General features: G+C 39.5%; 1 protein-coding gene across 1 annotated transcript in view; it reads right to left on the reverse strand.

The window, feature by feature from the left end:
- LOC117385566 (xenotropic and polytropic retrovirus receptor 1 homolog) overlaps positions 1–20,603 on the reverse strand; it is a 45,161-nt gene extending 24,558 nt beyond the window's left edge. Inside the window, exon 1 of the mRNA XM_033982858.2 lies at positions 20,360–20,603. Coding sequence (XP_033838749.1) covers positions 20,360–20,428 — 69 coding nt within the window. The 5' untranslated portion in view covers positions 20,429–20,603. The remainder of the gene's footprint in view (positions 1–20,359) is intronic.
- Positions 20,604–20,613: the final 10 nt, after the last annotated feature.

Genomic DNA, 20,613 nt, shown 5'->3' on the forward strand with positions numbered 1-20,613 from the left:
AAGCAGGGACTCCCAGACTTCCCTCACCCCGGACACGTCCTCCAGCTCCTCCGGTGGGACCCCAAGGCGTTCCCAGGCCAGCCGAGAGACATAGTCCCTCCAGCGTGTCCTGGGTCTTCCCCGGGGCCTCCTCCCGGTGGGACATGCCCAGAACACCTCCCTAGCAGGGACGTGCGGTCAGGGGAGGCAGGGGAGGCAGAGCCTCACCTGTCATCATGACAAGTAAAAAAAATAAATAATTATAACATCAAATTTATATTAATATTTGTCCACTGATTTTTATGTACAACTCATTTCGAACATTTTTTATTGTCAAAATCGCCGAATTTCCCTATTACCTGTTTAAATACAGGGATGAAACGAGAGGTGCGGCAGCAACGAGTCAAGCCTCACCTCTGAATGCGCCATCCATTACAAACTGGGTTGATACATGCAATTGGCCCGTGCTGCTTGCCATATATCTGCATGTTTCCAATATAATGTTTGCAGATACGTTTATTTGACCTGATTTTCCACTCTGGCTAATGTCTTTATTAACCATTAAAGTTTAATGTTTGTTAGTGACATATTTGGTTTTGCTGATGGAAAATAAAACCGCGGTGAAAAGGCGCAGGGTGAGGCAGATAGTTCTCTGCCGCACTGAAGAGGGCGTACGTGAGCCAACGGGTACGTGTGCTGTTCTTCTACGCAGAGGCGCCAGGCCCAGGCGAGTCAAGTGCGATCCCTTTTATATTTTGCTAGCTACGCCGGACTGCCAAAATGGAAGAGGATTATATATCGTATCTTAAAAATTTCTCAAAACTGGACTTTCAGTCAAAAGTGGACGTGATTAACACGGGTAGACCAACACCGGAGCTAAAAGGTTTGCTTCAAACTTCGGGACAGAAGATAACGCGCTCTTTTCAAACGGAGTGGTACACCCGAAAAGAGTGGCTGTGTGGCTGTCCTTCGAAAAAACGTCTTTATTGCTTCCCCTGCCTTCTGTTCTCAACTTGTGACAATGTCTGGACTAACACGGGATATTGTGACATGAAAGATTTACCACGAAGCCTCAGCAAACATGAGAGATCGACCACTCACATCCAAAGCCAAATTGCTTTAAAAACTTTTGGAAACTCAAGGATCGATTTGGCTTTAAACGAACAGCGGAGGCTCAACGTTAGCATCCACAATGCCAAGGTAAAGGAAAACCGGCAGATTTTATGTTGAAATTCTCAATTCTCATTTGATCTCGGTTCAGGTTGGGGCTGATCAGTTTTTTCCCACGAAATGCAGGTTGAAATAATGCTGCTTATTATGAATATTATTTCTGTGCATCGTGTCGAGGCGGGTTCGAAAAATAGAGGCAGCCGCACGGGGCGGGTAATATTTTGCCGTACATGCGGGGCCCCGCGGGTTGAAAATATCCTGACCCGAGCATCACTACAACACAGGGAGGGTGTAGAGCAAATGCACGTTTTTTTACCTTTACATATCTGTAATATGTACCGTGTGTGTGCGTGCGTGTTTTGTGAAGAATGCTGATGAGATATGAAATACCCAGCAGCCAATTCAATAAGCGACCCTTTTTGGTTTATATATTTGTAAATCTGACACTAAAGGAGTCAGTGCCTCACCAACCATGAACCTCACCGCACGTCACTGCTCCCTAGGGAGGCGTCCAGGAGGCATCCTAAGCAGATGCCCGAGCCACCTCAGCTGGTTCCTCTCAACGTGTAGGAGGAGCGGCTCTACTCCGAGCTCCTCCCGTGTGACCGCGCTCCTCACCCTATCCCTAAGGGTGCGCCCGGCCACTCTGCGGAGGAAGCCCATTTCAGCCGCTTGTATCCGCGACCTTGTCCTTTCGGTCATGACCCAGAGCTCATGACCATAGGTGAGGGTAGGAACGTAGATTGACCGGTAAATCGAGAGCTTCGCCTTCCGGCTCAGCTCCTTCTTTACCACAACGGACCGATACAGCGACCGCATCACTGCAGACGCTGCACCGATCCGCCTGTCAATCTCCCGCTCCATCCTTCCCTCACTCGTGAACAAGACCCCGAGATACTTGAACTCCTCCACTTGGGGCAGAGACTCACCACCCACTCGGAGAGAGCAAACCACCTTTTTCCGGTCGAGAACCATGGCCTCGGATTTGGAGGAGCTGATTCTCATCCCAGCCGCTTCACACTCGGCTGCAAACCGCCCCAGTGCCTGCTGCAGGTCCTGGCTCGAAGAAGCCATCAGGACAACATCATCTGCAAACAGCAGAGATGAAATCCTGTGGTTCCCAAACCAGGCCCCCTCCGGCCCCTGGCTGCGCCTAGAAATTCTGTCCATAAATATAATGAACAGAACCGGTGACAAAGGGCAGCCCTGGCGGAGTCCAACATGCACCGGGAACAGGTCTGACTTACTGCCGGCAATGCGAACACAGCTCCTGCTCCGGTCATACAGGGACCGGACAGCTCTTAGCAAAGAGCCCCGGACCCCATACTCCCAGAGCACCCCCCAAAGGACACCACGAGGGACACGGTCGAATGCCTTCTCCAGATCCACAAAACACATGTGGACTGGTTGGGCATACTCCCATGAGCCCTCGAGGACCCGATGGAGAGTATAGAGCTGGTCCAGTGTTCCACGACCAGGACGAAAACCACACTGCTCCTCCTGAATCCGAGGTTCGACTATCGGTCGGATTCTCCTCTCCAGTACCCTGGAATAGACCTTACCGGGAAGGCTGAGGAGTGTGATTCCCCTGTAATTGGAACACACCCTCCGGTCCCCCTTCTTATACAGAGGGACCACCACCCCGGTCTGCCATTCCACAGGCACTGTCCCCGACCGCCACGCGATGTTGCAGAGACGTGTCAGCCAAGACAGTCCCACAACATCCAGAGACTTGAGGTACTCAGGACGGATCTCGTCCACCCCCGGAGCCTTGCCACCGAGGAGCTTGCCAACCACCTCAGTGACTTCAGCCAGGGTGATGGACGAGTCCGCCTCTGGGTCCCCAGTTTCTGCTTCCTCCTCGGAAGACGTGACAGTGGGATTGAGGAGATCCTCAAAGTATTCCTTCCACCGCCCGACAACATCCCCAGTCGAAGTCAGCAGCTCTCCACCCGCACTGTAAACAGTGTTGGTGAAGCACTGCTTTCCCCTCCTGAGGCGTCGGATGGTTTGCCAGAATCTCTTTGAGGCCGTCCGATAGTCCTCCTCCATGGCCTCCCCGAACTCCTCCCAACCCCGAGTTTTTGCCTCTGTGACTGCCCGAGCCGCGGCACGCTTGGCCCGCCGGTACTCATCAGCTGCCTCAGGAGTCCCACGAGCCAACAAGGCTCGATAGGACTCCTTCTTCAGCTTGACGGCATCCCTTACTTCCGGTGTCCACCACCGGGTTCGGGGATTGCCGCCGCGACAAGCACCACAGACCTTACGACCACAGCTACGAGCAGCCGCATCGACAATAGAGGTGGAGAACATGGCCCACTCGGAGTCCATGTCTCCAACCTCCCCCGGGATCAGGGAGAAGCTCTCCCGGAGGTGGGAGTTGAAGACCCCCCTGACAGAGGGCTCCGCCAGACATTCCCAGCAGACCCTCACAATGCGCTTGGGCCTGCCAGGTCTGTCCGGCTTCCTCCTCCGCCAGCGGATCCAACTCACCACCAGGTGGTGATCAGTTGACAGCTCAGCCCCTCTCTTCACCCGAGTGTCCAAGACACGCGGTCGGAGGTCAGATGACACGACAACAAAGTCGATCATCGACCTCCGACCTAGAGTGTCCTGGTGCCATGTGCACCGATGGACACCCTTGTGCTCGAACATGGTGTTTGTTATGGACAAGCTGTGACTAGCACAGAAGTCCAATAACAAAACACCGCTCGGGTTCAGATCGGGGAGGCCGTTCCTCCCAATCACGCCCCTCCAAGTGTCACTGTCGTTACCCACATGGGCGTTGAAGTCCCCCAGGAGAACAACGGAGTCCCCGGTTGGTGCACTGTCTAGTACCCCTCCCAGGGACTCCAAGAAGGCCGGGTACTCTGCACTCAGATCATCCTGTTAAAATACAGAGCAATATAAACAAAAAACAAAACAAAAGAAATAACTACATAGCGCCATTTAAAAACATTAAAAAAACAAGTGCAGCTGTGATTATAAATGTTTATCACCTGATTATTACAGTGCATTAGTAATACAGCAACAAAGTATCACATTTTGGATGTCCCTGAAATGTATTTCACTTTGGGAAACAAAATAGCTAAAAGCTTTTATTCCCATTTCAGTTCTACAGCAGCCAGTTTTTTTAGATGTAGATAATTATGAGATCTCATATCCAGCACTACATAAAAAGTGGCATGAAATCAGATTAAACTCTTCCTGTTTTAGGTCAATTAGGATTACCAAAATTTACAATATTTGAGTTAATTAATTAGAAACACATCTGTGGGATGCATTTGAAGGACACCTGAAACACACTGCTTCTTTGTGCAACATCATGGGAAAGTCAAAAGAAATCAGCCAGGATATCAGGCAGAGAATTGTGGACATGCACAAGTCTGGTTCATCCTTGGGGGCAATTTCCAGATGCTTGAAGGTGCCACGTTCATCTGTTCAAACTATTATACACAAGTATAAACACCATGGGAATGTCCAGCCATCATACCGCTCAGGAAGGAAACGAGTTCTGAGTCCCAGAGATGAATGTGCTTTGGTCCGAAATGGCACATCAATCCAAGAACAAAACAAAAGACCTTGTGGAGAAGCTGGCTGAAGATGGTAAGAGTGTGTCATTATCCACAGTGAAACGAGTACTGTACCAACATGGTCATGGTCACTCTGCCAAGAAGAAGCCATTACTCCAAAAAAAAAAAAAAAAAAAAACATTAAAAAGCAAATGCACAAAGGGACAAAGATTTATTTTTTGGAGATATGCCTGATGGTCTTATAAAACTGTTTGGCCATAATGAGCATTGACTGGTGCACGTCACAAAATAGATGGCATCATGAGAAAAGAACATTATGTGGAAATATTAACGCAAATCAAGACATCAGGAAATACTGAAGCAACTCAAGACATCAGCCAGGAAGTTAAAGCTTGGGTGCAAATGGGTCATCTAAATAGATGATGACCAGGAAGTATACTGACAAACTGGTTACAAGGTGGTTTAAGGATAACAAAGTCAATGTTGAGGAGGGGCCATCACAAAGCCCTGATCTCAATCCTACTGGAAATTTATGGGCAAACCTAAAAAGGCATGTATGAGCAAGGAGGCCTACAAACGTGACTCAGTCAGGAGAAATGGGCCAAATATTCCTGCCAACTATTGTGAGAAGCTTGTGGAGAATATCCGAAACGTTTGACATACAGTTTAAAAGGCGATGCTACCAAATACAAACTTCTGACTTTGAAGAAAGCAATGAAAAATTGTCTAAAAAAAAAAAAAACTACTCTCATAATTCTGGCATTTAGCAAATAGAAATAATTTTGGTAATCCTAATTGACCTAAAACAGGTTTAGTCTGATTTCATGTCAGATTCTTACTAGCAATACTAGGCTTATTCGAGTTCGGCTGGGATCAATTTGATACCTAGGAATTAGGTTTGTAAGTAATATCAGAGGTTGTGTAACTTGGTTAATATCAATAATTTCTTTCATACCAGATATTCTATCAGATATTCTACGTTTAATCTGCTAATTGATTTTTTAATCTAAGCCGGTGGACGCTGGTTTGGTCAAAGTCACATGAGACACTGTAGCAGAAATGAAACCGATGGAGCCAGTTCTTCCCGCCAACACACACAGTGGACACAACAACTATTTTTTTTAAATTTTTTTAATAAATAAATTAATAGTTGTTTCTCTATCATGGTGCAAAATTAGATCGAGAGAAGAGAGAAATTGGGCAAAGTTAACGGCTTAAAGGGAATAATGTTCCTCATCCATGGTCAAAAATGGCTACAGGGCCTTAAAATGCATGGATTTGGCCATAAAACAAAAATGTAAAACTAACTGATGATCCATGTGTGCTCTTAAGTGTGAAAAAATAATAATTTGGTTTGTTTAGACCAATTTAGAATTTATTATAGTCGGACATATTTTCGGACATGTTCAAGGTGCAAGGAAAAGTGAACATGTTGAACTTTTCTAGTTTAACTTCCAATATCTGCTGCTGCTGTAGAAATGTAATTAACTGTAGCTTGTTTTTGTCAAAGATTTCAGCATTCATGAATTTATATTTTTTTATTATTTAGCTAGTTATAGTTATAGTTTAAAAAAGCTGTAACCATATTCACTCAGTCAGTTTATTATTCTCTGGCTTGATTGTTAGTGCAGTGAGTAGAAGACCATTGTAAAGTCTTTTGTTTTGTACAGTGGACAGTGGTGTTCTTTCAGTGTCTAGGACTCTCATTGAGGACACAACAGGGCCACTGTGAGAGGGGCACTATGAGGTCAGATCTCTCACTTTCTCTCAGAGTCAACAACTACAACTGCTCTGGTCAAATCCAAGAACTGGTCATTTTATTAGATACATTTTCACCTGCCTATTTAATCAAATTTTTTAAAGTAAACTACTGCTGTAAAAAATCTAACAGAATTTATAATGGCAATATTACACAAAAGTAGTTGGCCTTCGAAAACAAGGCATTATTTAGTCCACCCTCTTCTCAAAATAGCATTTGTTTGTTTTTTTCGCTAGACCTGTCACAATAAGACATTTTGAAACAATATATCACTACAGAGAAATATTGCAATAAATGATAATATTGAAAGTACTTCATGCCGCTAATTAAGATTTAAATAATGCAAGATAATACCAGTAAACCATTTTAAATAGACTTTCATTAAGAGACACGAGCTGCAACAAATAGAAGAATGTACCAATAATTAGCCATAAAGGAACTTGTACACTCCTCCACAGCCCAAAACTTATTATATTACAACAAAAAATACCACAAATCTCCCCACTTTTGCCAAGAAAAATTACCCACGATAAATATTGAGGCCCAAAATATATTGTTCCAGCTATTTTAAACAATATGTTTATATGGTAATTATCGTGACAGGCCAATTTTTAAAAACTTAATTTGGATTTTGTTGTGTCCTTATTATTATCCCAAGATTAGATTCTATTTTATTTTTGATTTTTCTATGCCACCATGTTGTCTTCAGTGTCTTCTACAGCTATAACTAATCAGCTTCTGGGAATGACAGAAACATAGTTACACTGTCTTTAATAAAAATGTCTTTTTTATACAAATTTAAACTGATAAAAAACTGTCTATCTCTCAATTTCAAACCATTTCTCAACCATTATGTCACAACAACACATAAAGCTTTAAATTGTTTTATATCACTTTAGTTGTACCAATACACATTTGGAAGAAGAAACCAAATTTGAAAGAATATTCTAGGTCTAAAGTATTGAAATGTCATTTGGTGAAAAGGGTCGTACATAGAATCAGTGATAACATTTGCTTGCACAAATAAAAAAAAATTGACAAAATCATAAACTTTTCTCTGACATAATTTTACAAACCTTGACCTGAACATATAGAATTATTTTCACAATTAACAAACAACAAAAAAACCCAAACGGTTTTAATGTCTTAAATATAGTTGTCGTCGAAAGCCTATTTTCATCAATGTCATTTGGTAAAACTAGGTAAAAAGGCCATGTTGGACAATAATCTGATGTCCTTCTTCATGTATCGTGTGATGGTCCCTCTGAGGACCCAGGACGACTAAAATGGACACAAGTTTCAGATTTGGATTCTTAAGTTTTTGCTAGGTACAGCTTTGTCAGAAGTACAAATGCCACAATTTTGGATGACATTTGGTGAAATATTCAAAATGTGTTTAAAATTGTTATATTTTAAAAATACATTTTGAATCAGTGCTTGGTATATTCATTGCCAATACTTGTTTTTCTCTTTGAGGGATAAATTATAAACCAGTTTATAATGAAAACATGAAAAATATCATTCAGTAAGACAAAATGTGTCATTTGGTAAAACAGACATGTGCTCTAAGTTTACCTAGAGCAAGCACATAACTATTTTACAATTTTATTTGTATTATTTAACAAACTACATATGCTACTATATTAAAGTAGGGATTTAAAGGGATCATTTAAATGTAAAATAATCACATACATCAAGGAAATTAGGTTTGGAAGATTAATTAGTGATCATTCAAAATGCAATTGTATAATAAATATACAAAAAGGTGGTTAAATAGATGCTGTTAGTTGATTTAGTTGAGTTTTTTACCAAGACATTTTATCCAATTCTAAGGCATTTTACTTGTTTTATGAAAATAAATAAATAAAAATACAGTACCAGAATACTTCAGTTATATATAGTTTATATATAGTTTATTTTAAGATGTCCCTGGCATTAAATGCAGAAAATATTTTTTATCAAAGTTTTTACAATATACATACAATTATAAACAATACACTTAAATATGCCAGAAAATATATACACTTTGTATGCCATTATATTTTCATTTTTTGAGCATTTGAGCAAAATAGTTTAATGCCACTGACTTATTGTCCACTAAAATGTCTCTCTCTTTCTAATAACTACAAATAGTTGTAGGTGGAAAAAATAAGAAATTTAAGAAAGAACTTCACATCTACAGTCTGATTAACAATTTCAGATCAATACACTAAATATATTCAGAAGTGGAGTAAGAAAAAGTGAAGTGAAAAAGTGAAGTGAAGAGCAGATATTCCCACTGACTCCTCGGGCTGGATATGGTTTCTGTCTCAACCAACAAAAAATAAACAGGAACGGGACACTACTCTGACACCAGGGAGATACTTGGAAAAAAAAGACTGTGGGAAACAAGAGGAGAGGAGATGACGCATATGGACCACATTTGATTGAACTATGATGATAAAATGTATACAAAAGCAGGCCCATCTAATCCACTAATGATTTAAAACCTTTACAGAATGAGTCTTAAAATGTTTTGCAGCCTGACAGTAGGATACCTTATAGAACATCTAGCTTAGTACTCACTGCGTTTCTGTGCTGTGTCAGCCCCACACTGCCTGCTCAGTCCTTGGCCTACATCATCAGAGGTATAATACTCCCTACAACAGATGTATACAGGGCCAAGAGAGTTGGGTGCACCGGTGTTCAACAGGAGACACACATTTTGCTTAAACTGACATGAAGTGAAGTGGACAGCATGTCGTGATCAACATTTCGAGATCAGCAGTAACAGCACACATGGAGCTAGTGAAGTCGGGAGTCCAGTGTTAGCTTCACACTTTACCACAATCCTCCTGGGCCCAGAGCAGAGTCGGCATGTGCCAGAGTGGAGTTTCCAAAACACAGGCCCTACGCAGATGTGCTCAGGCCAACAACTTGTCACATTGAAGGCCACATTACCGTATTAGTACAAGGAGGAAAGCTAGTTCTGTTTGGCTATTGTCATAATAATCATGAACGAACATGCTGCATGTTATCATTATATCAATATCTATATATCTATATCAAGATATGGAAATATAGATTAGAAATGGCCGATATATTGGGCCGATATTTGCACTTTTTAGTGCATCAGCAATCAGCCTAAAATCTCCAGCACAGGCTGATTTTTTTTTTTTGGCCCAACCAGCTGCCTAAATATTTATAAAGAATATATGCATGGAGCTTTATTTGAATTTTAGTCCAAAGAGGGTACGGCAAAAATGTGAGTACACAGCTATCTTATATGTTTATGGTAAAAAGGGACTGTGGGTGAGTTTGTAGCAAATTTAAATCATATTATTTGGGGAATTTTTTCAAAATCTGCCCTACATAATTGGTCAAAAATAGAGCTAATCAGCAATCCCTTTCTATGGTTTCTAAACAATCTCCATTGGCCATAAAAAAATCCATAGAATATTTTTTTTCTTGTATTGTACTGTATTGTATTTGTATTGTTCCATCGTTCTATCGAGTTTTTGCATGTTTTGTTTTATAAGATTGCACTTCATATTGCATTTGTACAGCATTTTGGTCAGCTGTGGTTGTTTTTAAATGTGCTTTATAAATAAATTTGACTTGACTTCCTTTTTTAAAATTTTGGTGACATTTATATTATTTGCTGGTTGGCTATGGGCAGCAGGTATGACATGCACAAAGAGGTACTGCTGCGTTTGAGGCAACTCTGAGGTTGGGATTGGATAACCTTCAACTGGGAAATATCCTCCGAGCGTTCCAGCTGAATTAATCATATGTAAACAATAGGGCTAATGCTAAATGAAGGCTAAGGACAAAGGTCTACAACTTATTAAATTACAGAATATTGTCGGATTTAACTCATATCAGTTGGTTACATTGTTTATTTGGCAGTTATCCACTCAGATCCATTTTTTGTGTTGATTAGCATTGTTGCAACACATCACAGCTGAACTTGTATCCGAAGTGGAAGAGTCCTCCAATCACCTCCCAGTTTGCAAGTCGGATTTACCAGTTTTAGTGGCTTTTAAGTGGCCAGTCGGAAGTGGGAAATATCCTAGTTACCAGATGCCTGGAACATATCAAAATTCCATAACTGTAGAGGTCAAGAAGGATTGTAAAAGTAATAGAGAAGGAATATCTACTTACCACCACTAAATCACCCACTAAATCAGAAAATTTGATTCAATAACATTTGGACTGATTCAATAAAAATCTAGCGCACACTGAAAATAAACTGAATAAAAGTTGCTAACAATAGTCACCATAATGAAGTTGAAATGCTTTTTAAAAAATTGTACCGCTAAAATTTGACATTATGATGACCATAAGGCTACCAAACAAACCAAAATGGACTAAAACCTCAGGGATTACATTAGTGAGATTATTCATTTCCTTGCATCCCCATCTTGTTGGTTTGCTGTGTGTCTCATCCCTGACCCTCTCTCCTTTGGGGGGAGTATCTTCTTTTCTTGACACCAAACTGTCAGAATCAATAGAGCCGTCTCAACTGGATTATGGAGTTCTCACAAACTACATTTGTGGGGTCTTTCCTACTGCAGAATCGAATACAGAAAACAGAGCATCTTAAATGTCATTTGTTTTCAACACAACATGGATGGACAATATGCTCGACAATGAGAGCAAATTTGCCTAAAACTATTGCAAAAACTCTAATAATTTGATAAATATATCTTCTGTTGTGCTTAAAGGTTCACTAGGGTGTAGGGTGATGTGTCTGAAATGTTCCACAGTATGGTATTAAACTTCTCCATCTCCATGGCCATAAGCAAGTGATGCCATCAGGCATACAAGTCAGATCTGTGGAAAAGCGACTCCTCTCACTGTAAGAATGTCTTTTTTAGGTATCGGTATTTATTTTTCCCAGTAAAAACACCTGTAAATTAATAAATGCAAGATTAATGCGATTGTGTGGAACATTCCAAGCAAAGTTATAACATTTCCATACAGATAAGCAGATGACAGACTCCCACCAGAAAAGTTACAGAGTACACCAAATGAACCAAAATGCACGAGGTAATATAATCCTAACATGTTTAAGAGGTTTAGCAGACTCTGGGTTTATTGAGACATTTGTGCAATTCTGCAGTCTGAGTCATTCTCATTAAGACGCCTGGCTCTTGTCTACAGATGACTGCTCCTCTTGATGAGCACATCTCACATGAATATGTAACCAGGCCAATCACACTAATCCAGCAGTGTTTAAGAGTAAGACCGAGTGTAGCAGTCAGCACAGGACAGCATCTGAAGCAAGACAGATTTTTATAGACGGTGTCAAAGAGGGCTGCACTACATATCAAAAACTTGACTGACGATTGATATTTAAATATTGTTTAAGGGAATAAAGGAAACATATAATGCAATGCTCATTTTTAACAGATATTTAATTTTTTTTTCATTTAATTATGTGAATGTAAACAAAAATATCTGATTTTAGTCATTCAATCAAATTAAGCTTTGTTTTGGTCTGAGTTTAGTCTTTTTTGTGGCACACGCTAGTGAACATTTTTCCTTTGGAACTACTTTCCACAAACTTATGGTATGTTGAAATAACACAATACTATTGTTTTTGCAGTATTTAGCACAGTTATTGAAGAGCCGTACTATCAACACAAGTTGAGTATATACTACTGTTTGCAGTTTTCATTTTGTCTTGATGACATTACAGGAAAGTTTTCATTTTGTTCAAAGTGTTTAAAAAATATAGGCTATCTGGTAACCTTTGTCTCCAGAGCACAGACAGGACACACTGTTGTTCTCCGGGCGGTCTCTGTCCACTCTATGATCAATGTGGAGGATAAGACATGGAGCTTTTCACTCAATACAGACAAAGATACAGAGGAAACTACCAAAGTCCACACTGCCCCATCCTCACAAGACAACATCTGGAGGAAAAGTCTAAAGGTTAAGTTTAGTTTAGTAGATGAGTCAAGATAATTCACAAAGAATACTTGAAAATAGGGCTGTAAACTAAAGAAATTCTAGGTTGACTAAAGCTTTCCCTGTGCATCAACTAGTCCACTAAAAGAGGCAATGCATTGTGCTGACAAGAGCCATCAAAAGAATTAGGTTGTGGTCTTGTAAGTAACCTCTAGTTAAAGGATCACAAGACCACAAGATCGCAGGAGCACAATTCCAAATATTTACACAGAAAACTACTAGTAAACCCTGTATTTAGCTGTAGAAAGGCAGATTAAACTCACAATTCACTCCCAAATCTCAAACTGACTCACTCCAAGCTTTCTCCTGTGTTTAAAAGCTTGAAGTGAGTAAACCCAATAAAATAATTAGTCAACTAATAAAAAATATGGTTAAACTAAGGCATCAGTGAATCAGTCTGAAAAAGAATAAAATAGAATCATACTAAAATTTGAGTTGTTTATAAATGTAGAAAAAAAAGATAACCTTGTTCAGCAAGATGGATTCTGGTGATATTTGTGAGATCACAAACTCACAGCGGGAGTACGTTAACCTGAATAATCGTAAGGTTCAAATTCACCTAGTAATGGGACGACCAATCACTGCATAGCACTGAGGTTTGTATGGAACCCAAAGGTGAAGTGCCCAAGCACACCCAAATGGTGATGCCGACATACTCCAGCCTATTAAATACAAAAAAAAAAACAACATTTTTTTTCATAGACCATTTTGCTCATGGAAGAATGTGCAGAAGGTAAGCTCTGTGTGCATTTGTGGAGGGAAAGAACTTTTCTCTCAACTGGATGTAACAAAAGTTTGATTTTTCATCTTGTTCTGCTGTTGTGTTGTGCTTCAAAATAAATGAGTAGAAGTCAATTCTGAGTGCTGTACACACCCATCTGGCCAAGTCAGAAATAAGTAGGCTACTTAATACTTTTGATTTGTGACATGGATAGCCATCAAAAAATGCCACAAGTTTTTTCAAAGAATCAAATGAATTTGGCTGTGATTAGGGCCGGAAGCCCTTGCTTATGGTGCCGAAGCCCAAACACAGCCAGGAGCTGTGGCCTTTTCACAGGAGACAGTGGGTCGATAAACTGTCCTCAAATAACATTGGGCTGTGTCTTCACTCAGTCTGGTCTGATCAAGCCCATAAGTCCTGGTGTAACTGGCTTTCAATGAAGGTTTCCATTTATGTTGTAAAAATAGGATTCTGTTCAAAGTTCACATTTCCAACACACCCAGAAGAATTGACAAAAAGACTGAAATATGAATTTACAAACTAATACAAGAATCATATTTCAGAACCTGTTTGTACAGATCTAAACTACAGGGTTAGCCGTTTTTATGTAGAGAGAGATGGGATATTTTATTATTTGTGGAGGAAATTATTGTACTTCAAAAATTGCAGCCTTTGATTTCCTCATGATGTTCATTCAAAATTGTGATTTAGAATAGATTGTGATTAATCTTGCAGGCCTACTGTTGACAAAAGCTGATCACAAGTTTAGAGCAAAATCTAATAGCTTTTTTTTCTGCCTTTGAATCATTCAAGGTCACTGCAGAACCTGTCCGTAGCTTTGAGCCACTACAGTGCAGTAATTGTGGATAGACACGTTGATCTGGAGTACATAGCTGAAGGATTAGCCACTTGTAGTGAACACCAGACAGACACCCAGCCACAAAGATAGCAAACTCTACACTGAAAGGCACAGAAATTTAACTCTCAACCATTTTTCTATAAGTAAAAGGTGGAGAGAGTGTTTTCTCAGAACTGGCCAGATGAAGCATCAATGAGGAAGTGCTGAGGGACAGGACATGGATAAGGGCCATACTGAACAAAAGGACATTTAAACAAGCATCATGATGAACCATCGTTCTAGAGCAACATCGCTCTAAGTTTCATACATCAGAGTTAAATTTCACAAATAGCTAGCAAATAGTAAATATATAGTGTTACGGAAAATCCATTTCTGTGGTATATTGGCCAGCTCAGTATAACAGAATCGCATAATAGAATAAAATTGTGTAAAATAGTACAAATGACATTGCATTTGATTAACAGTGGGTTCCCGTCAGACTGTTGCTCGGATGCTGACTTGGACTGAACGTGTACTTCTGCCCTTATTTTTGTCTGTGTGCTTGTCCATGCCTCGCAGTGAAAGGCGCTCCATCAGCAAAGCCACTTCCCATGAAACACTGCTGCATCTGTGTTTCCCACAGGCTGCTGCAACAGGGCACACACTAAACAGATCACAATATTAGACCGGCTCTACAACCTAATGCTGTATTAATGACAATATAATAATGCCTACAATTACTTATACAATGCCAACTAGAGCTACAAGATTCATCGCAATTAAATCAAAATCCGAATTTGAATTAGCAAATCACAAAGGCTGTAATTTCATGACTACATTCATTGACAAACAAAATATAGTCTTTCTCTGCATAAAATCTGCTAACCGTGTAATTTAGATCTATACAAACATGTTCTGAAATGTGATTCTTGTATTAATTTGTAAGTTCATAATTCAATCTTTTTGTCTATTGTTCTGGGTGCGATTAAAATGTGAACTTTGAACAGATTCCTAATATTAAAAGCAGCACCTGTCTGCCTGATATGTTTCTAAATCATTCAGCCCTATATAGATAATATTATTTATACTTTAATCTATACTGTACTATAGATTGGGGCTGTAGTTGACTAAAAAAAATTCTTGGTCAGCTAAAGACATGATCTGTGCACTGCTATTGCTTAATTGACAAAAGGGGGGGGGGGGGGGGGGGGGGGGGGGGCTAGAAAAAACACCACACAGAAAAGTACTAAACATCATATTAAACTCTCCAGTCACTCCCAAACGTTCCCCTAACACACTCCATGCATTCTCTGGTCTCCTGTGTTTGTACCAATCCTTATAATCCCAAAATCATAGGTCGACTAATAAAAGATTTGATCGACTAAGACTCCTTAGTCTGGTTAATCGACTATATGACTCCAGGCCTACAAAAACACTATAAATACATTGACATTTTATTTCATCTGTCTATTATTACACCTGTGTGCTGGTGACTTGAGTCAATCCTGTCTCCAGTCTGATTAAAAGGACATGTCCACTCACTCACAGTCAGCGGTTGAGTCACATCAGGTCCTGTGCTACTTCCTGTCTGCACCTGCTCACTGTCAGGCCTCAACACAACAATTACACCGGGTCCCGTGGGGCTGAACAACTATCATATGTCTGTACCTGATTTTTACCTTCTTAAAAAATGTGTCAAACTGAACTTGTTAATGAACAACTTTCAAAGACCAGAGGAGAGTTTTGCTATGAAAAAGCTGATAACAACTACCATGCTAGCCATCCTGATTGTCAGACAATAAAATGCTTTCCAATTAAATGCAGACAGCATGCAGATATGCATTTTGACCTCAAGAGGTACTTATTTAATATATATCTTTATGGGGGCAAGACAAATTTTGCCCATAGAAATTGGATACATGTTATTCAACCATATGTTCATATCTTCATATTCTACAGCTTCGGACATTCAGACTCCCAAATGCAAATACTCACACAGTAAGACTAACGTGAGTGTGTAGGACAGTATAGCTGCTGAGCTCCTGAGTAGACTGAGACTTGGCCACAGAAGGAGTTCAGGAGTTTTGATCACGTTCCAGGTCAAATGGTCACATCTACACTGGTTTTATTCACAGATCCACAGCTTTACAATGGCTGCAAACATTTGGCATTTCAACTGAGTAGAGCTGCAGCTAACGATTATTTAAGCTGTCGAGTAGGCAGCTACTATATTTTCAATTAGTAAACTAATCAAATGATTATTTCCACTATATATTGAGATTTTTTGTAAATATGGTTTAACTAAATAAAGCTTGAAATATGGTGACTGAAGGCTTCTAGAGAGTAAATAAGGCAGTGTATTGTCAGATAGTTAGGAAACTGTGTGTACCATGCTAGTTGTTGTTTGCTTTCCCATGATGGCAAAACTCTGCTGTGGTCTCTGCTTTGTGAAACGCATTTATAAACTCATCGTGGTTAATAATTAAGGATGCTTGGAATTCAACTTTTTTAACACTTTTTTGCATGTGTTTTGTGATCTTTATGGTCTAGATGACAATTCGGATTACGATTATTATAACAGTTGACTAGTCACAATTATCCCGATTCCTTCAGCACCTACAGACACAGCATACAGTACAATTTTGCAACTATACACCACTGCTCCTGTCTCCATCACCTCAGTGTTTTCTTCTCTGACCTAATCCCCGGTTGCATAAACTGTCCAATGCCCTCCTGTGCTCGGGTTAGACCTGTGTTCAGATCTCATGCAGGTTCACTCAAACTGAAGAGGCCCAGGTCAGATGTACCACTGTGAGCAACAACACGGCATAGAACACAGCTGCCTGGGACTAGGCGAGGGGTGAACTGAGAAGAACACAAACTTGGATACAAAAATAAGCAAATATCCGCTGCTCCTATATCCGTTACATATAAATTGCAAGGATGTAGTCAAAGAAAGTCTTATGGCCTGCTCAATGATTAGTCAACTAAAGGCAAAAGATCTCAGATCTATTAAGTATCTCTACGATCTGACCATGTATCTGATCCAGACGGCAGTCACAAGACTACAACTTTAATAGGAAAAAGTATTTATAAGCAGAATCTTCAGATTAAACTCATGATTCATTCCCTTTATCTTCAGCTAACTCACACCATGTCGTCTTCTTTCTGTTCTTGTCCCATAAAAATCATATGTCAAATAATTAGTTGTCAAATAGAAATTGTGGTCGACTAACACCTCTGGTTGATTAATAGACTATGTGACGTCTCCACTTCACACAGTGAGGAGGGTAAGTAGTAGATAGTCCGGAACCTTAAAGGTCCAGTATGTCATTTTTTCATTATATGTGAGTTTATTGCACTGAAAAACACACGTCCTTATTCTAAGCGGACTTACATCTCCACAAACCTGACTTACTTGGCCTGAGGGAGGGCCTCCTCCAACTTATCTACATGGAAATGTTGTTACTTTGGCTATAATATTCCACAAAATGGCATAAAATGTATCTATATTTATGGAAATATCCCAAAGTAGTTTTAACTTTATATTTTCATGGAATCATGCAATTTCCAGTCACAGAAAGTTACATCACTTTAATCAACCTAACCAACTAACCTTAACCATTTTCTATTTCCTTTCTCCACACACCACTTTCATACTAGGCAAAACGTGTTTTGCCTAAAGAGACAACGACAAAACTTTGTTTGAGCAGGAATCAATCCCCTGATCTTCAGTTTGGTGTATGAGTCTGAACCATACACCAAGAGGAGGTATTACACTTCTATGGTGTATTAACTGTTAATACATAGCATATTTACATCACCATGTTGCCTTTTATTGTTTTGAAAATGCTATATTTTCCAAAAACAATGTATTAACATGTTTTATAAGTTTCTCTTGTTTTTGATGCTCTGAGTCCCCCCTTTCTCAGTCACTCCCCCTTCACAGCGCTGTCGTAACACAATCACCGTGCATCCTGCTAATGAAACTACTGAACATCACATCAGGTTTGTCAACTGTGTACAGTTCTGTATCATGTTTTTATGGAGAATTGTCGTGTGAGAGACATAGGCTTGTGGACTGCAGATTGGACAGAATCTTACAGCTAACCATAAAGAGGGTTCGAATAGGGCCTCGGAGAGATCGCTAAAATACTGAAACAATCATAGATGACATAAAACCTCTTCAGGCATGTTTTTATGAAGAAATAACATTACAACATGGTAAAAAGCTCAAAGAAATTGATTTTGCATAATGCCCCCTCCCTCGTATATTGTTCCAGCTAATTTATACTACTGAACAATAAGGGTCTATTTTTGGCCTGGTTTATGGTTAATATCTCTAATTACTGGGGCTATCTACATGAAACAAAAACTGGTACAAAGTTCACCCTCTTCTTTTATAGCACAGACACAATTTTTATTTTATTTTCAAAACAGTCACAAAAAGTGTAATGGTAGTCAGATGAAGGGACTTTAAGCCACATAAACAATAAGGCTCTAGCTTTCAATCCGACACAAAAATGACACACTTTTTCTCTTTCAAAAACAATGAACGTCATAGTTCGTCCCTGCCCTAATTCTGACATGACACAAAGTTATGAACCCAACAGTAACACAAAGATTATGTCATGCTTGAACTACTCAAACCTGTCTTAAGTATTTTCAAAGAAGCCCAAGAGAAAGGTAAAAGCAATATAGGTTTTAAGTAGTAATAGATGTACTATTAGTATTCAGTTCTTATGTACTAGCTAGGGCTGCAAGATGAATCATAATTGAATCTAAATCGCAATTTGAATGGACGCAATTAGCAAATCGCAAAGAGTGCAGTTTTTGAAGTACCATAATTTCTTCCACAAACAACAAAATATCCTGTCTTTTTCGGCATAAAAACTGCTAACCCTGTAGGTTAGATCACAAACATGTTCTGAAATTCATGTTTCTTGCAGGCCCTATTGGTTTGTCAGTCTTTTTGTCAATTCTTCTGGATGTGATTAAAATTTGAACTTTGAACAGTATCTTAAAACATAAATCACAAATCTAATAACAATGCCTGACTGAAAAATCGCTATTCAATATTTGTACCAAATTGTGCAGTCCTAGTATTAGCAGTAGATGTAATATCAATAGCAGTAATAGTAGTAGTAGTAGTAGTAGTAGTACTACCAGTGGACTCTAGTGAGAGAATGTGAAGAGTTCATAGCTGATTGCCTGTGTTGACATTAATAGTGCAAAGGTTAAACAGCGTACCCCACTTTTGACCTCAGCTCTGTCCACTCAGCAATTCAACAGCGACAGATTAACTGCTACCTCAATGCATTACAACAGGCAAGCAATTAGACTAGTTCCATCAAAGAACTACAACTTACTTTGTTGCAGCTTTATGTAAAATGTTTCATAAGCTGCATTGTTTCCCACATGTTTATACGGGACTAGGGAGGCACAAGCGAAACATATTTGAATAATTTTATTTAATAGATTTGCTGTCTCTACTGATCATAAAATCACTATTTACAGGTTAGATATAGTTAGGTCTATAATTTGTGACAATATCACAAACATAAAGTATCATTTTTATTGCCATTGTTTTGCTCAGCTTGTTTTGAGACAATGGGGGCAAAACATAGACTATGTGGGGCCACTATAGTCTCCTCTGTTAAAGTGAAGCTTAGGCTCTAAATTTTAAAATAAATGTATATACCAACCTACAAAATTTACAACAATAATAGATAATGTAAGTATTTTCCACTTAAGCTGTCCTTTTGTGTTTCTCTTCTTATAGGTAATTTGTAGGTTTGCGTAGTAAAATTCATAATTATAACTGTAACTGAACAATAATAGATGTATAATAGATATAAATGCAATGCTCCTAATTCTCATTTCTCATAAATCACACATCTATATGCAAAATATTTAATTTACTCCTCCTTATTTAATTTGCTCTGTCTTATTAAGTGGTCAATACATATATGTCAATGTATTGCCTGCAAACCCTTTTCAAACACCTTTTAATCTAAATACAGCATGCTTTCAATTTAAATAGGAAATTCTTTTGTGGATTATGCTGTATTAATTCATATGTTTGCATAACCAAACTAAACCAGACCGGGCATATTCATAACTATTACATTTCCTCATCTCCCTGTGCAGCCTTCTCTCAATCCAGTTTGACGTGTAGCAACAAAAACAAGGCTAGCTTACCCTGCTTCTGTGGCCAACTGTGCCAGTTTAATTCGAATATTTCCCCCATTTTCTTAATATTCACACACAAAATTGACTATTAAAACCCAACATATTTAGAAGTAAAATTTAAACAAGTTAATGGAGTCACTGGTGTATCAAAAAGCAAATAAACGGCGTTGAAAGTGCAGTTAGCCGTTGGTTCAGTTAGCTTGTCGGTTTACCTCATATTGGATGTACTGCTTCCTCCACTCCGGGGTGATGTGCGCCGCGAGGTGCTCCGTGAATTTCATCTTTTTTTTAACGAATTTCTGTCTTGTTTGTCTTGTAGATCGGCGTACTTTTGGTCCTCCTAATCCTCCCGCTCGGGTTTAGCAGCAGGGGGACGTTTCAGGAGCCACTCTCATCCGGAGATTAGGCTGGGTTGCTCGGTCAAAGACGTTTAGTCGGATGCCCCTATTGTCTTCGGTACAGTACA

The sequence above is a fragment of the Periophthalmus magnuspinnatus genome, chromosome 17, assembly GCF_009829125.3.
Source record: "Periophthalmus magnuspinnatus isolate fPerMag1 chromosome 17, fPerMag1.2.pri, whole genome shotgun sequence".
Lineage (NCBI taxonomy): Eukaryota > Metazoa > Chordata > Actinopteri > Gobiiformes > Gobiidae > Periophthalmus > Periophthalmus magnuspinnatus.